The 20,346-nt window shown below is 35.1% G+C and overlaps 1 protein-coding gene across 1 annotated transcript; it reads right to left on the bottom strand.

Moving 5' to 3' along the window:
* Nucleotides 1-10,128: 10,128 nt before the first annotated feature.
* Nucleotides 10,129-19,821, bottom strand: LOC306860190 (ER degradation-enhancing alpha-mannosidase-like protein 2). Its single transcript, XM_079401758.1, has 11 exons — nucleotides 19,601-19,821; nucleotides 19,269-19,379; nucleotides 18,153-18,192; nucleotides 17,967-18,072; nucleotides 17,579-17,704; nucleotides 16,076-16,287; nucleotides 15,355-15,496; nucleotides 15,084-15,208; nucleotides 14,783-14,927; nucleotides 12,944-13,065; nucleotides 10,129-12,130 (listed from the first exon to the last, which is right to left on the bottom strand). The coding sequence occupies exons 1-11, from the start codon at nucleotides 19,699-19,701 to the stop codon at nucleotides 11,675-11,677; spliced, it is 1,686 nt and encodes a 561-aa protein (XP_079257884.1). The 5' UTR covers nucleotides 19,702-19,821; the 3' UTR covers nucleotides 10,129-11,674.
* Between the last annotated feature and the right edge of the window lie 525 nt (nucleotides 19,822-20,346).

A 20,346-nucleotide genomic window follows, 5' to 3' on the forward strand; every position in this document is an offset into this window, starting at 1 on the left:
TGGGTAAATTGTTTTTTTTTTGAGAATTTTTTCCCTATGTGTATTTCCTTTGTAACTTGCACTTGTAAACCGACCCTGAGGCAGATGCATGATTCCCACGCTGACACCTGAAACCAGGTCACCAAGTCCATTCTCCCGAACAGAATACTGGGGGATCCAGGAGAGAAGCGGTATCCACTGTAGAATCCAAATCTTCCACTGTCCCACAGAGCACCTTGAGCAGACAGTGAAAGAATAACAAGCTTTATAGAATGTGTTTATAGAATATAAGTTAATTTTAAAGCATCCTTGAGATTACTGACTGACTGCAATGATACCCGCAAGATTAGAACAGCAAACACTAAATTTTAGCTAATGAGATGCCAAGCTGATTTGTTTACAGTAGGCTATGCATCCCTAAAAACATCAAGAAAGAGCTGAACTGTAATAAAGGATACACTGGAAAAAAAAAGGTAACCAGAAAAAGGTTACTCTTATTCAAGTGTGAAATATTATTTATTACTATAAGTGCAATGTATACCAACAAAAAACTGGGTTAAATCAGGAAGAAATAGCTTTTTAAAGGTAACAGTTGCTGGTTGCCATTTTTACAGTGTGTGAAATGACAACAAAATTACATGCTTTTCATATTTTTCAAGCAATCGTACATGTAAACAGTTATGTTGCTTTCTGTATGGTTATGCAAGCTCACATTTTACACCATCCCTATAAACAAGACTGTTCATTTGACTGTTTGAACTTGTATGAATGTGTATATTATTCATTTTAAAAAAGCTTAATAATTAATAATTTGTAACACTCATACAGTATGCATACAATGCAATTTAAGTTGCTTTGAATAATCTGCAAGGTGCATGCCAATATTTATGCATATTGCAGCTGTTTGCCGTAGAACCAAATTTAGACAGATTTTGTCACACTGTCTTTGCATCTTACCTTACAGAGACACAGATCTTCTCCTTTATAGAGGACCGCTGGATTTCAGTCTGCCGTTGGGCTACTTCATCTAGTTTAAGTTCATCCAGGATGACCCTCTCCACACAGAATGTTGCTCCAGCATGATCAGATACACCCATTAATTTTATTTATAAATTAGCATGTATATTTATGTTAACCTCCATTGACATGTTTATATTTTTCTTAAATATGAAGTGCTGTAAAACATTTGTAACAGAAATACATTGAAAGTGGACACCTAAACTGTAAAGGGACTATTGTAATGGGTAAATAAAATGTAAGCTAATACAGTCCTAATTACTAAGCTCAGATGAGTTAATGTGTGTTTCTTATAGCAGTTAAAATGTAGTTTTAATTTAGTGCTTTTAACTTTTAGTTTAGTGATTGTTAATGCTTTAAAGAGCAATGTTAGATTGTAATGTTCTAATGCTATCTATTATTTGTAACACCGATAGTGTTTTCTGTAAGGCAGGATTGGGGTCAGCTGTCCCATCCTGGCACTGATGCGCGTCCCCGCTGATGATTGTCAGCTCGACTCCGCCCCTCACACTAGCGTCATCAAGTGGTGAATCCCATCAGCGATGCCGGGCTCCGGAGGAAAAGAGAGCACAGCCAGAAGATGCTCGAGACTTTCAGAAGAACAACATGTTAGTCTCTTTCCTGTCATTTCATCCCAGGAAATATCAGAAAAACTCATTTTAAGTCTCCGTTCAAAACAGCTGTGACAGCGCGCTTCACAGGTGCGCTGCTGCTCGGCGCGATGGACTGCACGCGCACACCGGAGGAGCGAGCACAGGTGAGGAAACACTTGCACAAACACAGCCTCACGCGCCGCTTCGAAGTGCTCGAGACGCTGGGCAGAGGCGCGTACGGTAAAGTCAAGCGAGCGGTGGAGAGACGCTGTGGAAAGACGGTGAGCGACTTCAGCTGCTTTTATTATCAGGACTTGCATTGCACTTGTGTTGTTTTGAATGATGAAAAAATGCTTAGGCCTATAACAAAAAAAAACAAAACAAGTGATATCCATTTTATTAATGCACATGATTTTTATAGGCATGAAAATCACATTTGTAAAAATCCCAGATATTTCTAGATTATTATTAATAATGATTAATTATTAAAATGATTATTAATATTAATGATTTTTTTCAAAGCTTTAACAAATGTGATTTTTACATCTGGTTTTTATTTAGAAATCAGTTTGATGTTATAAGTTGGTCTTAATTTGAGGAAATTTCTCAGTGAAACAAGCTGAGGATCATTTAAAAGCTGTTAATTCAAAAGCAAATCATTGTAATAATAACCAATTTAATCTTAATAATGATAAATTATATCATGATACTATATACATTATATTATATATAATATAAGTTAATAGAAAAAACATTAAGTGTTAAGTGTTGCTGAAGGAGTACTTGAGCTTTATTGCTATTTCTAAATTATAAATAGTGCATTTTAATATTATAGTGAATATTATAATAATTTAATTGAGTGTAAATTATTATGTAATAAAAATATACAAGAGTTATGGTGTGGGAAGGACACTCAAGTATTAAATTAAACCAAATTCATAAGATCTCCTATATGCAAAAAATATAAATAAATAAATAAATACTCTAAATGCTTATCTTATTTAGTGTTTAATTGTCCTTTTTTGTTTTTATTAGTTTTTCTTATTTTTAAATATGTCTATATACAATTTTTATTGATATTTATTTCAGTTTATTGATTTTATTCAACAACAAACTAAATGAAAATGAGAAATGTGGCTTATATATATATATATATGTATGTGTGTGTGTGTGTGTATAGAATTTTATTTAAATTCAGTTAACATTTATTTTAAGCAACATTTATTTATTTATTATTATTATTTAGTTTTAGATAACTATAATATCCCTGGCCTGACTTTTCTCAATAAATGATTGATTCAGTGTTTTTTTTTCTTATACCAGAGCCCCTAATAATGGCTAAATTTCAATTTATTTAATCAAAAATGTACAAAGGCTTAATTTCTTTTGAGTAGAATATCCAGCATGTTCTGTCTCACTTCTGACAGCGCGTCAGTCAGTCAGCACGTCTTTACCTAGCAATTCACCTCAGTTAATCATTTTTGGGATAATTTTGGGCTCGTCCAATAGGTGCTTTGTGCTTGTACACGCATACCCACTGTATGTAGACCTCATGTTAGCACACTTAATTAAATACTTAACCACTCATTCATCGCTCAGGCTGTCATTTAACAAAAACAGAAGACACATTCCCCCCAGCCTGCTGTCTGCACTCTTTCACAGCCTGAAAACGGATCGCATTAATGGAAAAATCTCCGTGTCCAATCAGATTAGAGCAGCAGCTGAGCCTCTCTCTCACTCTGCCACTCATCCGGACTCAGAGGTGAAGTATTCCGGAATCCAGGAGCCTTAAGCATAGCTGGGATTCCTGCAGACAAACACTAACAGCATTCAGAGGGAGCCAGGCGCTCGCTGCATGTGTGACAGGGGAGCGAGGCGTCTCTCCAGATCTCCAGATTGGGGTTAGAGTTGCTTGGCCGTTTCCCAGATGGCACTGCCAGTGCCGATATACAGACAGCAGGTTTTAGATGGGGTTTTTGGGGGTGATTCAATTTCGATATCCCTTTAGCTTTACTTTATTTACATCAGGAAATTCTGTTTGCTGATGATATAAGCAAAGAAATGACACAGTTTAACTTTAAGCCACATCAAGGAATTTTGGAATCGTAAAAATCTAATGGGTTACAATGGAGCTTTGTGTTTGCTGGTCCAAACTCACTGCATGCAACGAAACATGTACAGACCCCAATGTGTGCCAGATACTAGGCAATACCTTAGTGGCAAAAGTCAAAGAGAAATGCAAGTCACTTTTGTTATACAGAACAATAAAATCTGTAGTCTGAATTATATTCATATTAGTTGCATGCTGGAATTCTGAAACTTTTAATCAATAATTGAATTGTTTGCTGTTAGATTACTGTACTTTACTGTATTTATACTGTTTAGAAATCTATATGCTATAGGTCAGTGACAGAAAAATGGTGAAAGATGGTGAAAAGTAGAATTATTTTAAAACTGAATTTGAATTCGTATTGGTTTCATATATTTAATTAAAAAACATTATTAATATGAAAGCAGTATAACTGCCAAATAGTGCTAAAATACTTTCCTTTCTCATTAAACACATTTGAGGTCGCATATCTTAATTACTAATTTTAAAAAACACTTTTTTTCATGTTAAAAACAAAATAAATATCACAAACTTTAAAATCAGGAATACATTTGTTATATTCAGTTTTATTAAGGTTATTCCGTGTTGTTACTTCCTTTTTTAAACAAATCTAAAATCGTCCCAGGCACGAGTTTTTCAAAAATAATGACTAATAAGTTTAGAATAAAAAAATAATATAGATTGTTAACATTTTAAAGCCTTTCAATGAGACTGGTCAGTTAAGCATTGCCGATTACAAGCCACACAAAAAGTAGTCAGTAAAAAAATCAGTATGAATTGTATGAGAAATTGAAAACAGACCATGGCAGAAAAGGTTTATTCAAGTCTGTATTAATTGCATTTTCCATGTACTTTTGAGTAAATTCATTCATCATTGACTCATATACTAACAGGCAGGTGTATGTATTTGGTTCAGTGGTGTGTTTGTGTGCTTCAGGTGGCTATTAAATCTATTAGAAAGGAGAGATTGAGGGATGATCTGGATAGAGCGCACATCCAGAGAGAAATGGAGATCAGCGCCTCTCTTGTGCACCCACATATCATCCGTCTGTATGAGGGTACATCACATCAACGGTCTCACACCATCAGTGTGTGTGTGTGTATCCAGAGAGGTCTTTCCGTTAATGAAATGCGTTGTGTTGTCAGTGTTTGAGAGCAGAGAGAGGATTGTGATGGTGATGGAGTACGCGAGCGGAGGAGAGCTGTATGACTACATTCAGGACAAACAGAGACTGTCAGAGGACGAGGCCAGACACTTCTTCAGACAGATCACCTCTGCTGTGCAATACTGCCATCAAGTAAATGAACACAATGATCTTTTTAAAATCTCACGCCATTCATTCTGTGTATGAGCGGTTTTTCTTGAAAAGGCATTCAGCCACAAAATGCTGTTAAATTTATCAAATGTTATTTTGCTTGGTAATATTACAAAACTGAATAAAGGCCTATTCACAGCAAGCATGATAACTGTAACAATACATATGAAGGTTTAATAATCATCCTGATTCTATGAGAAGTGAAGTCCAGATGACAACTACTATGTAATGATTATAACGCAGAGGAACAATATAATTGGAATCACTTTCAGAGTCATTTTTCCAGCTGATGGACACTAAAATCATTGACAGCCAATCAGAATCCACAAACTTTAAAGAGGTGGAGTATTTAAAGCGGCAGCGCTTGATTATGATAAACAGGACAATATTGTGTGTTGGTGTGAACATTAATACAATTATCTGTACAGTTATCTTCATAGTTGTCGACCTACAAATACATCAAACAAACTTCAGCACTTAAAAAATAGCATTCAGTATTTCTATCTACAGTATATATGTATTTCGTATATAGTATGTTTGTATTTATATGGAGCCTCTTGTTCTAAATATAAAATCTCTTGATATTCCTCAGAATGGTGTGGTTCATCGTGACCTCAAACTGGAGAATATACTTCTGGACGAAGACTTAAATGTGAAGGTAAACAATTCAAACTCAAACTGACTTGATAGAGAATTGACGAAAGATTCATGCGTTTTAATTTTTTCATCCATGGTATCATTACAGAGACTGATGGTTTTGAATCCTTTGGAAAAAAACCGATAGTATTTGTTTTAATCATTAGTACAGTGGAGAACAGGGGCGGACTGGGACAAAATTTCAGGCCGGGAAATCTCACACTCATCCAGGCCATCCCATAAACCCACAACAAAATTTGAAACCACGGACAACAATATTTTTTGTACGACCATCATCATCATCATCATCACATAAAAAAGTTTAAGGCTGAGGCCGTGCAAAATAATTCAAGGTTATCAGTTGAACTTCCATTTGACTTTTTAGTCTCTTCATTTTCCCTGACATCTCTCTGTCCATTATGTGTGTTTACTTTTTCACTTTTTTTTTTTCATCAACACATCTCCACCTTGTTGCAAAACAACCACCTAATTATAATTTGTTTGCACATAGTATATTTTTATTTTAGAAAATATTATTACATTAGGACTATATGTTATTGTTTTATCTTACCTAACTGTCAAAATTGGTTCAATAATAGCTACATCCTGAATATATATTTATAGAAAAAATCTTACACTGAACATGTTTTTGCATTATCATGGGTCATGTTTTGTCCTATAAGGAAAATGAACCATGTTATTATTAGGCCTATGGTAAAAGTAACCATGTTTTTTTTTTTTGCCAGACTGATTACCAATTGTATAACCAGAGTTTTACTACAAATACCACGGTGAACTATATAGTGTAAAACCATTGTTAATTTGTGGTTACCATGGTTTAACTATAACCATGTTAATTTTCATTGTGTTGCTGTTTGTCTTAGCTCCCTCTAAACCCGTTATAAATTCTGCTAAATTCCTACAATAGTAATTATGTTCTTTAATTTTGCAGTAATTAATTGACTGCTATTGCTATCATTTGCTAGCAGTCTAATGTTTAACTAAGTAAACAAATACAAAACTACAATAGTCTATTTACAGATGTAAATAAAAAGTGTCAGCACTTGAAGTCCTGAACAAGACAGCTTTTTGGAATCTGTCCAACTTATTGTTTCTCTTTTTTTTGGAAACTTTTGTGAGGGATGGTAAGGTATAAATCAACTTCTCATTCTGAAAAGTAGAACGTCCCAGTGAAGGTTTAAGGATGTGCAGATCTGATGACCATGGAATGAATTTGACTTCATCCTGGTGTTTATGAAATCACTCTTCAATTTGTTTAGGGGCGTCATCATTCTGGAATATGGGAACATTATAAGGGAACAATGCAGCATTATTTTGCACAATAGTACTGCCTTATTCCATGGTCATTCCAAAACCATATAGATGAGCAATCACTGGATCAGATGACAAGCAAAATAGCTGTGTATACCTCATCCTGCCTCATAGCAGCACAGACAGGGTTGAAGGCATTCTTTGTCTTCATTTGGTAACTGGATGCAGGAAATATGATGAAAGATGACTTATTTAGTTTCTCACACCAGATTAGGTATCTCTGAGAATTGCCCTTAAATACATGCAGAATCTGATTGAGAGTTATTTTGTATGTATGCACAATTTGTTTTTGTCTACAAATCTAATTGGAAGCAATTCAGCATAAACCCTCATATCAAATGTTTTTGAGCTCATGAGATGAATAAATTCAGTCAAGTGTGTCCAAGTGTTTGACGGGTGGTGTAATACAATTCATCTTTGCCGCTGCATTTCTAATTATAATTATACTACAAAAATTAACCTCCTTTCAAATGGTGTTCTGCTATTTTTGTCCACCCTCTATGAATCAGAAATAGATTCCACTAAATAAATAGAAGTAGGTCACCCATTTTAATACAGAACTGTTTGATCTATAAATGCTCTGTTTGTTGTAGTTAGCTGACTTTGGCTTGTCCAACCGCTACATGAGAGGCCGGTGTCTGGACACGTTCTGCGGGAGCCCACTGTATGCATCACCAGAGATCATCAGTGGACTTCCTTACCACGGACCTGAGGTGACATTTCCTGCCTCACCAGTCACTCTAATTGCTCATCTTTGTGAAAGTACACTTAAGCATGCTTTTAAAAAGAGCACTTATTATGCAAATAATGTAATGTACTTAAGTGTGAGCTGAATATAATGTTTTGACTCTTGATTGCATGTTAATTGCAATTAAATTAAAATGTATTATAGTTTAAAAGTAAGGCAATTATCTGAAGATTAGAGTGCTTTCTGACCAACCTAAGTGGTGCTTAAGTACATCTTTATATGCAATTTCATAATTACTTCTATTGTCTTTGTAATATGGTTAAAGTAATATGTACTGACAAAAATATGTTAATGCCATTTCTATTGAAATTTCTAGGTCATGTATTTAGATATTTTTGTAATTACACATTTGTTATGTACAATTACATTCATTTTACATGTATCATAACACACTACAGTTAAAATTTTAATTAGTGACATTATATGTGCATAAGTCTACTTCCTTAAAACATGCCAAAAGATTATTAAAGTGTTCTTTTAAATGTACTTTAAAGTAAAACAAGTAATTTGAAATGATTAAAAAGTAGTGATGTCAGACGATTAATCGCGATTAATCGCATCCAAAATAAAAGACATAAAAAAAATATACACAGTCTTATATAGACATAATAAATATACACAGTACACACTTATATTATGTGAACAAAAACTTTTATTTTGGATGCGATTAATCGCGATTACTCGTTTGACAGCACTATTAAAAAAGTAAACATTTAAAGGAATAGTTCACCCAAAAAGGACGATTCTGTCATCATTTATTCACTCACATCGTATCAAACCTCTGACACTTCTTTTATTCTTTGGAACATAAAAGACAGTATTTTGAAGAATGTTGGCATCCAAAGGGTTATGAGTCCCATTGACTTCCACAGTACAGTGTATGCGCAAAAAATACAATGGAAGTCAGTGGGAGCCGAAACCATTTGGTTACCAATTTTCTTCAAAATATCAGTTCATAGAAGAAAGTCATACTGGTTAATACTCATTAATTTTACATTATCTGCAAGTAAAGTTTTTTTTAAACTATAATTTTACAATTGAAAGTACACTACAAATGCACATTCAATACAATTAAGAGCACTTCTTTTTAACAAGGGCGTTTAAATCCCAATATTTGTACATTAAACACATTTTAAATGATGCTTTTGCTCCTTTTATATCCCAGGTGGACTGCTGGTCTCTGGGTGTGCTGTTATATGCTCTGATTTATGGCTCCATGCCTTTCGATGGCACAACTTACAGCATCCTTAAAGAGCAGATCCGCCATGGACGATATAAAGCCCCTGATGTCCTGTCAGGTGAGATTCACACACTCCCATATATCTGCCCATCAAAGTAACATCATGAGTAGGATTTATCATGATTCCTTCCTATAGAGGCCCATTCGTTGATCAGATGGATGCTCACAGTGGAAACAGAAGATCGAGCCACTGTGGAAGACATCGCTAACCACTGGTGGCTAAACCTAAACTGTCCCAAAGCTATAGAGAGCAAACCGTGCGCCTCTACTCTACCCAGAAAGAAACATAAGGAAAGAACAATGATCTCAAACAGCAGCTTCGTTCTGCTGTCGCCTCTTGAATCGTCTTCCCACAACCAGACGACGAAGGGCATCCTGAAGAATCTCTACAGTCAGGTTGAGTACACAGACAGGCCTAGGGCTGCTGGAAACGGTACGGCAGTGACTGGCGAGGACGTGGAAAAAATCGGGACAGGTAACGGGAGGAAGAGGAAGGGCATTCTTAAATGTAACGGAAAGTTCTCAGGGGATTCTCCAATCACGTCGGCTCCTACGTGGTCACATGTTTTCGGCAAAACTAGCCAGGATTGTGATGGAGGTGAGCAGCAGGAGATGGAGTTTGAGATCAAGATCTCCCTGTGGAAAACACACGAGTCTACAGGCCTACACTTTCCACAGAATAGCTATATTGATCATGTGCAATGACTGTAAATGCATAGAATTTAATGACAAAGAATATAGATAACACTTTATGGTTCAATTAGTTAACATGAGTGCATTAAGTATTATGAACAATCTTATGTAGCATTTATTTATCTAGGTTAATGTTACTGTATTATGTTATTTAATTTGAAAATACGACAAAAGTTATTTATTGTATTTACATTGTTAATTTACGTTTGTTTGTAATGTTATACAACTATTAAAATATATATGAGAAATATGTAGAAATGAACAAACCTAGATCAATAAACGCTGTATAAGTACTGTTAAATAATAATAATGAATTAAACATTATTGCCATACTTCACTTCCTTTTTTTAAATTAAAAATGAAATACTTTTATTCTGCAAGGATGCATTAAATTGATCAAAAGTGACAGTAAGTACATTTATAAAGTTGCAAATAAATTCTATTTAAAGTAAATGTTCTTATTTAACTTTTTATTCATCAAAATGTATCAATGATAAGTGTAAAAATGTAACAATGTTAATAAATGTTTCTTGAGCAGCAATTTCTGAAGGATCATGGGACACTGAAGACTGGAGTAATGATGCTGAAAATTCAGCTTTAAATCACAGGAATAAACTACATTTTACAAATTATACAAATAGAAAACGGTTCTTTTAAACAAATATTTCACAATATTTCTGGTTTTACAGTATTTTTGACTAAATAAATACAGCAGGAGAGACTTCAAGCCACACAAAGCTGCTTCATTTGACCTGTAACACCAATCAAGAGTCACAACAGCAGAACATGCTATTGAATAACTCATAATCATCTGGAAATACCTGAGACATTAGAGCTGCTACGATAATGTGTACTGTGAAATTGCTAATAACCCAGGTCAATTTGTTTATTTGCCTCAAAGGAAGTTAAAGCAGCTATGAATCCGCTAATCCCAGCCCAAAAGAATAGAGGCTTTGTCCGGAGCTACAGTCGTGCCATTTTCACTTTATGCTGGCATACAAAATGGGCAAGAGTTTGAAGGCACGTTCATACAAACTTTTGCTCTCTGGCTCTCATTTGCTTTCTCACGTGAAGAGAAAATACGTTTTTTTGACTGATTAGCATGACACAGTAGAATTAGTATTAAAATCTCAGTTAAGCAGCGCTGTTTGGTCTTGTGTGGCCTATTAAGCAGATCATTTTTATTCTTTATGTTGCTGACCCCTTTCTCAGCGAGCATCTTAAACAGGGGTTCGTAACATAAATGGGGGCTCGTCCGGGATATTATCCCGATGTTTTTTTAGGTTGATTGATTAATTTGATTGCTCTAGTTGGATAATTGGATATTCTCCGGTTAGAGTAAGGCAGCAGGGCAGTGATAAGCGCCAGTCCTGACAACGGTTTGCTGTTTATTGTTTTTCTTTATTATTTTTGGAGGTATTCCGGGGGAGAGAGCAATCTCTTAATCGGTACCCTCTGAAGACTAGTTAGGTTATAGTTGGATTGATGGTTAGGTAAGTAGTTCCGGAGTGTGTTGGATTATCCTTATTGCCTATACGTTGTTTTTTTTTTTTTTCTTTTAAAGATGGCAACGTTTGAGTTAAATCAATTTATAGATCAACCTAGTGTTGAAGTATTAGAGACATGTCGGAAAAATAATCTCTTTCTTATTGCTCAACATTGAGATTCCTATCTCTAGAACACCGCGTAAAGAAGAGTTAAAAGCTTGTCTAATGGCTAGACAATATTCATTGTTTGACCGAATGAATGAGGGTATATGTGCAGTGTTTGTAAAACCCTTACCTCATTCAAATTCATTTTTTGAGGAGTATCGGGATGGAAAAAACCCAAATCCCTAATGAAAACGCTTTGATAAAATGATCGTACTGAACGCCAACACTTTTGTCATCTAAAACTTTAATAAAAAGAGTGGAAAAAAATCCACATATTTAGAAAACATTTAATCTCTCCAAAGTTAAATTACAAACATAATCTACATCTTTACACACTGTTGACAGAGAGAAAGTCTGTTCAAGAGTTGTCAGAGAAGACTTGACCCATGACAGCCAGTTTGGCACTGAAGGGCTGTGTGGGACAGGAGAGCACCCGAGCTTTCCTCCTCTCTCCCGGCTTCAGTGCAATGCTCTCTTGTGAGCCGCTGGCACCGGGCGTCTCCTCCGATTGGTCCGTTGCAGGCCTGAGTGGTTCTGAGACACTGATGAGTATGTCCTGTAGCTCCCTGCGCTCGTCCTGGTATCGGCTGCAGCAGTGGAGCGCGGCGGGGTCGAGCGGATGAGCCTCTGTGTTAAACACGTAGCCGCCCGCGCTGAGGATGCAGTCGCCCTGCAGGCCGCCCAACTCGAACTCTGTGCCCGTGTTATGAAGGAAGTTTTCAGGATCGAAGAGGAGGTAGAGGTATTTAATGGTCTCAGCCAAGAAGAAGGACTCCATGCGGTTGTCCAACTTGTGGTCCCTTACATCCTTTACCTTTGGCAGAAACAAAAAGATGAGTATGTTTAGGGACTGTGCTGGTTTCAGCCTTAATATCCCATTTTCAGATGCATTTTGAAACATAACCCTGAGACACAGTGTCTCAATTAATAACCTTTTCATTATTGACTGAATGTGCAAACATTTCAAAGTTTTGCATATTGCCATGTTATTTCTTTCCTTTTTTATTCATTAAAAAATGAGGATTTGGAGAAATGTAGCATTCCATCACTTGCTCACCAGTGGATCTTCTGCAGTGAATGGGTGCCGTCAGAATGAGAGTCCAAACAACTGATAAAAACATCACAATAATCCACAATAAATAGTAATCCACACCACTTCAGTCTAAAAAAAAGTCTTAATGATGAATTTGTTTTTTTACAAAGATACAGCTTGTCACTTCACTGTGATAGACTGAATGAATGAGGCATTTATACTCTCATTCTGACGGCACCCATTCACTGCAGAGGATCCATTGGTGAGCAAGTGTTGTAATGTTACATTTCTCCAAATTTGTTCACATGAAGAAACAAACTCATCTACATCTTGGATGGTCTGAGAGAGAGAGAGTAGATTTTCAGTAAATTTTAGGTGAACTATTCTTTTAACTTTACTGAAATCAGGAAATATTCCTTGAACTTAATACTCATGACTGCTCAAAAACAGTCCAAATTTATGAAACCTATTATTTTTTATTTTTTTTTAAACAACAAGATCAGAACAACAAATATCACAATGTTTAGGGACTGTGTTGGTTTTAGCCTCAATATTGTTTTGAGACTCATTTTGAAATGTAACTGAGACACTCACAGTAGCAAAGCCACAGTTCACCCGGCTGATTTTTTCAATCGACTCGATTGCATCCCGGCCAAGCTGCATGAATGTAGGGTCACCGGTGGCCTTATACAAATACATGGCGCTCTCGATCAACTCTGTACAACACAAACACACACAGAGTGGTTACTTCAGTTTCATTCATTCATATAAATCAAACAACTTTACAGCCAAAAAAAACCAAAACAAAACAGATTTGACATTATCTGGAAAAAAAAAAGAAGTGATGGTTGCCCATTTGAAATGTGTTGCCCACATGCCCATTATTTGCCAAGTGTTTGTTAAGGTGTTATAAGGGGTTGTTAGAGCATTGCTAGAGTGTTCCCGGTTGCTGTGGTGTTTTAAAGGGTTGTGTTCTAAATGGAATGAGCAATAGTAGTGGTGCTTGCTAAAAGCTGGAAAACTCAGAAAATCAGAACCGATTTTTAAACAGTAAGCATTATATATTTGACAACTTTGTAAATGGTTATGAAGGAAAGACAGGGCATCATACATTCATGTTTATACTCTTGACGTTAAAAAAAATCTGTGCCCATTGCACTCTACGTGATGTTTTGTAAATCTGTCAACTCAAATCTGCAGACTGATTCTGATTTTCGTCTCATCCAGGCTGTAATTCAGGGCAAATGCTGTGTAGTGTATGCCAGCCCTAAAGCAATATTAACCCTTATAATGCATAAAAAAATATATTTTTGACAACATAAGCTTCTAAAATAGTCATATTTTACAACAAAAACACATCGTTTCTGATGAATGACTTCTCATTAATGAGAGAAAACAAATCGCATTACTACACTTACTTTTTTAAAATAAATAAATTACTAAAAATTAATTTTTGAAGTGTAAAATTATACATGAACGACAGCAAAACAAGTGTGATGCAAGAAAACATTTGTATTATGTGAGAAACTTTATTGAAATATATTGTTATATAAAATGTATATGAACGTATTAAATGAGCGTTAGCAGTACTAACTCCACTGAAATCAACATGATCTTTCATTTGGCACAAAAAAAGTCCAAATTTATGAAACCTCTCTATTTTCGCTAACCCTCTAACTCTCTTTAGAGAGTTTTCACTAAATATATTTATTTTACTTGCATAAACTTTCAATTCTTTAATGAAAAAGATGAATTTTCATGCTGCAGTAATTTATTAAAAGGTGGCAGCAGAGCAAAATGTGGACAACATTTTTCCAAACTTTTTCTTTTTTAGTAGTTTATTTGATATAGTGTATTATGTCACATTTGTTGTCTGTTTATAGTGTTTATGCATGAATATTCATGTTCATCAAGATAATTCAGCTCTCTCTCTCTCTCTCTATAATATATATATACAGTGTATACAGTGTCAGTCACATGTTCCAATACTTTTGGTAACATGAAAAATGGGTGGGTTCAAACAAAAGGTGCTATCTTCTAAGTTGTGCATCAGATCCAGATGAAAATCCCTGTAAATAAAAGCTGAAATGTTAATCTCTCATCTCATATTCATCTTTTGATGACAAACCCAAATGTTTTCAGTCTACAGCAAAAATAAAGGAATTGGCCTTACTGTTTAACTGTACTTTTGGAGGGCACTGTATGTATATATATATATATATATATATATATATATATATGTGTTTTTTTATATATATATTTATTTAAATGGTTATACCTCTTACAAAATCTTAAAAAGAAAAAAAAAATTATATGTATCATGTCTTTACATTTTCAAAGCTTGGTTCCTATACTAAAAACTGTGTTTTTAGAAATCTTCAGGAGACACAGGAATGTGTTATAAGGCTCTAAATCAATGTGTTTTATAGATACCTGGGCGCAGAGGGTACCCCTCTCGTTTGTCCACTGTGTAACCTTGAGGAATGCTGTAGAACTCCGGGAGTCCTCCAAACTGACGCCACACGCTGTAGTAGTTATGGAAGGTCTTTGTGGCACTGGAAATATCACCTATCAAACTCTGATAAACACATGTACATTACAAGCTGCCACAGAACTCTACTCTCAGATGCATGCAGTATATAGATAACAAAGACTTAAAACTAGTCAAACTGGTGCTTTCCCTTTGTCTTGTAACACACTGGACTAGAGTTTGGTGACAGATCTGCTTCCTCACCTGCAGTCCAGGCCAGAACGCCTCCAGAGACTGAAACACAGGCATTGATACCGTTCCCTTATGCATCTGCACCCACAGATACCAATCATCAAACTTAGTGTAGTTCTTTATGGACTTATCAAATTCTGCAACACACATTTGAAAGTTGATAATGCTTTCACGCAGGCAAGATAAAGGAAGATCAACAGCAATTATAATTAGCTATTCTTATCAAAACTAATAGCAATTGTAACAGCTGCAGTTATTGCTTTACTGATATGTCAGTGTTTACCATGAAACATTGCCAGCAGCTCCTCATCTTGCAGCATGATGGCCCCCTTTACCAGATACTCGAAGTATGAGTCCACTCCCGCCCCGATGCCTGCGTCCTGAGCCACCCACTTAGAGGTTATGACATCTATATGGTTGCCCACCTGAAAAAATGAGAAGAACAGTGAACGCCAGATTTATTATTTCAAAATTTCATATTTTTTGGACTTTTCTTCCCCCCATATTTGACATCTAATAAATTGTTTTAAACGCCAACTCTTAATATATGTTATATGTATGCTGCTAAATAATTGCTGAAATATTGTAGCTTATACAAATCAATTTCCATCAAACACAGACAAGTTATTATTACTAAAACTGCAATGCTAAAATGCAGGATTACATTTGATATGCTTTCACGCTTTAAATGACTGCATGCATTTTAAATATTTTGTATTCATATTTACTGTTAGGGAAAATTACTATTAAGTAATATTGCGTTACTCCCTAAAAAAGTAACTTATTACGTTACATAGTTACTTCTTATGGAAAGTAATGCATTGTGTTCCCATGAAGAAAAACTCATCTGGGTGGCTTGAGGGTGAGTACATATTCAGCAAATTTTCATTTTCGGGTGAAGCATTCCTTTAATATTGCATAATGTGGAGTTAAAACCAAAGAATGCTGGACTCTGGTGTCATGACTGTCCCACAAACGGCTTGATCCAGATCAAAAGATTTTACCAGGCCAATATCGGAGCGTGTTCTCCATAAGGCCCTGAGAGCTTTGCGAGCCACGTTCTCAAACACAGGGTCTCCAGTCAGTCGGCTGAGGGTGGAGAACTCCAGGATGAAGGTGCCCACTCCAGCAGTGCAGGTGACCGGGGTCTCGGTGGGGTTCACCCCCCTCAGCAGGTTCACCGTGCCATATGGCATCCCTGTGGGGGTCTGGAAAGCTGAGAAGAGGCTGACAGCATTATTCAGTTATGATCAAATATTCATGATCTATTTCCTTCCTATACAGCATGCCAAATTAGCATATACTCTTAAAAATTAAGAGTCTTTATTGGCATCTATGGCTCCATGAAGAACCTTTAACATTCATGGAATCTTTCCATTGCACAAAAAAATCTTTACAGTGGAAAAAGCTTCTTCAGATTATTTACTTAGCAGGAAATTGATCTTTAAATATTCTTCACACCAAGAAGAAAAAGCTTCTTGCACCAAACACTTTCTTTGGGGAACCAAAAGTGGTTCTTCTGTGGTGTGAAAACATTTATTTTTAAGAGTGTAGTAAATTGAAAATATAATATATTACATGGGTTTCTGGACGTATCCTTGCATGCTCATACTGCTCACACCTGCAGAACTATTTTTGTTTTCTGTGAGAACTATTACCATGTATGATGTACCTTTTCAAATCAATATATTTTGGCTTAATACAAGGAAATACAATACATATTCTATGAACTAAATTGATGAAAAAATGATAAATTGACTGTTACAAAAATCATAATAAATAAATAAAATTATATGCACTCATTAACCTTCATTATTTTAGTATTATTTATATACTACTACAGTAGGCTGTACATTAATATATTAACTTAGCTTTATTAAAAAAAAAAAAAAAGTAAAATTTTTTTTAAGTTTAAGTTTTTAATATTTAATTTATTTCAGTTTTATTTTAATTAAGCAAAACTACTTTTTTATAGTTTTATTTAAAGGGGTATTTCATTCCTGGCAAGATGGGGTTTTAATAATAGTTGGCTGTCAATGCTGTAGAAATGCAATTTTACTTTTAAATCGGTGCTACATAACTAGAGAAAATAGAGAAAAAGGGCTGTGGCAGAAAAACTTTAACACCCATAAAGCATTGGGCTCGATCAGACTATGTGAGTGAGGATATAAAAATGCATAAACACTTTGCATATCGCATTTGTGCATAAGCGTGTAGTTTTCAATTTCACGTCATCTGGCCGAGATTTCTTTATTCTATATTACAAAAATATTACACATTGTTCATTTTCTTACAATAACACCGACATCGTAACAGTATAAAGCCGTTTTGCTCAGTGACTGTGGTGCACTAACATTTACATTTAATCATTTTTGCATACGCTTTAATCCAAAGTGACTCACAAATGAAAGCTGCAACAAACGATTCATGCTATATGTGTTTCAGACAGCGACGTAATTGCCCTATTACTTATAATTATGGTTTGAAGCATATGTTAGCTCCCTCACCAGGCAGCAGTTTGCGGGCAGCGTCCTCTGCCATGCGCAGGAGGGGTCCGGAGCAGGGCCAGCCCTCCTCCACCTCCATCCCGCCACGCTTGGAGAGCAGATGAGCCGAGAGGAGCCCACCGACCACTGCAGAGCAGACCAGAACATCAACACATGCACTGGTCAAACTGCTTGAACGTCAGTGACTACAGACCAGTGCTACAGCATCAGCAAATTTACCCAAAATTAAAAGAAAAATGTAAGATATTCTGTTTTGCATGACAATAATGCACATTGCAATATTTAACAGTAATGCAAAAATCCTTATTTATTAAATGGATTTACAATTTTTCAAAATATTTTGAAATAAAGCTTTGTGATATTCATCCAATAAGGCTGGTGACTTTACCTCGTATATTCGTCTCAAACACAGACGCATTTACATCCGTGTCGAAATCCACCGTGTCCTGGAGCAGTGTGGCCACGCGCTGGAACTCCGTGTGGTTTCCCAATATCTGTGATCAGAAAGGAAACATATTCTCTGCATCTGAACACTGCAGGGCATGGAACAATCTTGCTGAATATAATGTCATACCAGCAGTGTGTCCAGAGCATCAATGAGTGTGAGGGAGAAACTGAAGGAAACAAACAGAGAGGTTCGAATGAGGGAATATGACTTCTAAATCTCCCTGTCATAATTAGATGTTTCAAAAAGAGAGATATATTACAGACAAAACTCAGTCGTTCAGTTCCACAGTAAGAAACAGGAGTGAATAATGCCACTGAAAAATACAATTGCACCAACTTTCCCAGTGGTATTTAGGGCCAAAGACATCACTGAATGTTAAAGAAGTCAAATTTAAATTTTACACCAGCAAAATTGGATCAAGAGAGCCTGGCTGCTATTTTAATCTTGCTGAACTTTTTTTTTTATGTCATGTCAGCAGTAAGGCCATTTTCAGATGAAGAGCAAAAGTGAATAAAAGTTGTACAATGAAAAATAAAATAAAATTGTTTTAAAAATCAACAATTTAAGATTAACACAAAATAAAAATATCCATTCAGGTGATACTTTTTAAAATACATTGTAAAATAAATAAAAATTGGGCTATTTACATGAAAAACTGCAATCCAGTAAAATATGTTTGGCAGTCAAAGAAGTCTGACAAGGAAGGCATTATGGCGCTTCTTCACCTTTCAATAAATAAATAACTCTTGAGCCTAGCACAAACAAACTTGATCATGCCTAGATTTGAAATGACTAAAAATAAATAAACCAATATGACCTGGAACCCAAGTTATTGTAAAACAGATCTACTTTAGGTAAGATATTAATATTTGTGTACTTGTAGTAAAATAATAAAGCAATTTAAATACATTATAGAAGTCTTTTTTTCACCTGGGAAGGATTTATAGATTTGCTAGATTTTAAGACTGTGAAGAACAGGACATTTTGTTCTTATCCATTTTCTATAATTTCCAGGTCTAAGATTAACAGATGTAAAGATGTCCTGGGATTTGCACGCCTGATACATAATCTGTCGTCTCTTCATGATATATAGGGATCAAACTAGTTAAGATGCCATGCAGAGGTGGTGGCGATTATTCAGGTGCATGCATCTAAAGACTTTCAAGTCTGACGAAGACCGACATGGACTGCTGTCATTTACAAAAGAGGTATGGGTAGAAAGAGTTTGAGCACATAATATACCTGCCCCATGTGTCCTGCCCATCACATGTCAGTGGCCTCAACTCATCATAGGGATATGCATTTTCCAAGTAGCTGTTGTATGCATGATAAAACATGGACTTTATTCTGTCCCTGTTGAGACAAATGAAACCAACGAGCATTAAACAGGACTGAGCATCAATATTCTTCAAAGCAGGATCAGGCATTATACTCATAGGCTACAGGTGACTAGTGTGTTTCTGTATTTACACATGAGCATATGGCAAAGCTGACATGCATTTATACTTGTTAGAGCAGCTGTAATATCTATTTGGTACATATTAATATATTTAATGCTCATGAAGAAATCTCACCTGTAATGGGACATTTCCTGCTCAGTTAAATCTCTGCCTTTAACATGACTGATGATCGGAGATGTGGCGCAAAAAACGGCGGAGAAAAGGAAAGTAAGCATGAAGTAACGAGGTGTGAGCAGAGGCAAACAATACAATAATTTCAAGCGACATGGATATGCACAAATACTACAAATAATGACAACAGGAAGTGTACGCACTGCGCATGCGTGAGCGAATGCTGACGTACAAAATAAACGTCATCGGAACTAAAAACACGATTAATAATAAATAAAAAGCATAAAATGACATAAAATATAAAATAAAATAAAAATGACAAAATAAAATAAATTAAAAACTAAATAAAATGAAACATAGCATAAAATGAAATAAAATAATAAAATGAAACATAGCATAAAATGAAATAAAATAACAAAATAAAATAAAATGAAAATACCATAAAATAAAACAAACTAAAATGAAATAAAATAAAAAAATAACCTAAAATATATAAGACATAACATGAAATAAAACAACAAAATAACAAGATGAAATAAAATATCAAAATTACATAAAAAACAAAATGAAATAAAATAACAAAATGAAAGAAAATAAAATGGCAACATACAATGAAATAAAATGATAGCATAAAATTAAAATGAAATAGAATAACAATGAAATAAAATAAAATAACAAAATGAAACAAAATAACAAATGAAATAAAATTATAATGAAATAAAGTTTGAAAAAGACACTTGCCACTGTTT

Source organism: Barbus barbus (assembly GCF_936440315.1).
Source record: "Barbus barbus genome assembly, chromosome: 41".
NCBI lineage: Eukaryota > Metazoa > Chordata > Actinopteri > Cypriniformes > Cyprinidae > Barbus > Barbus barbus.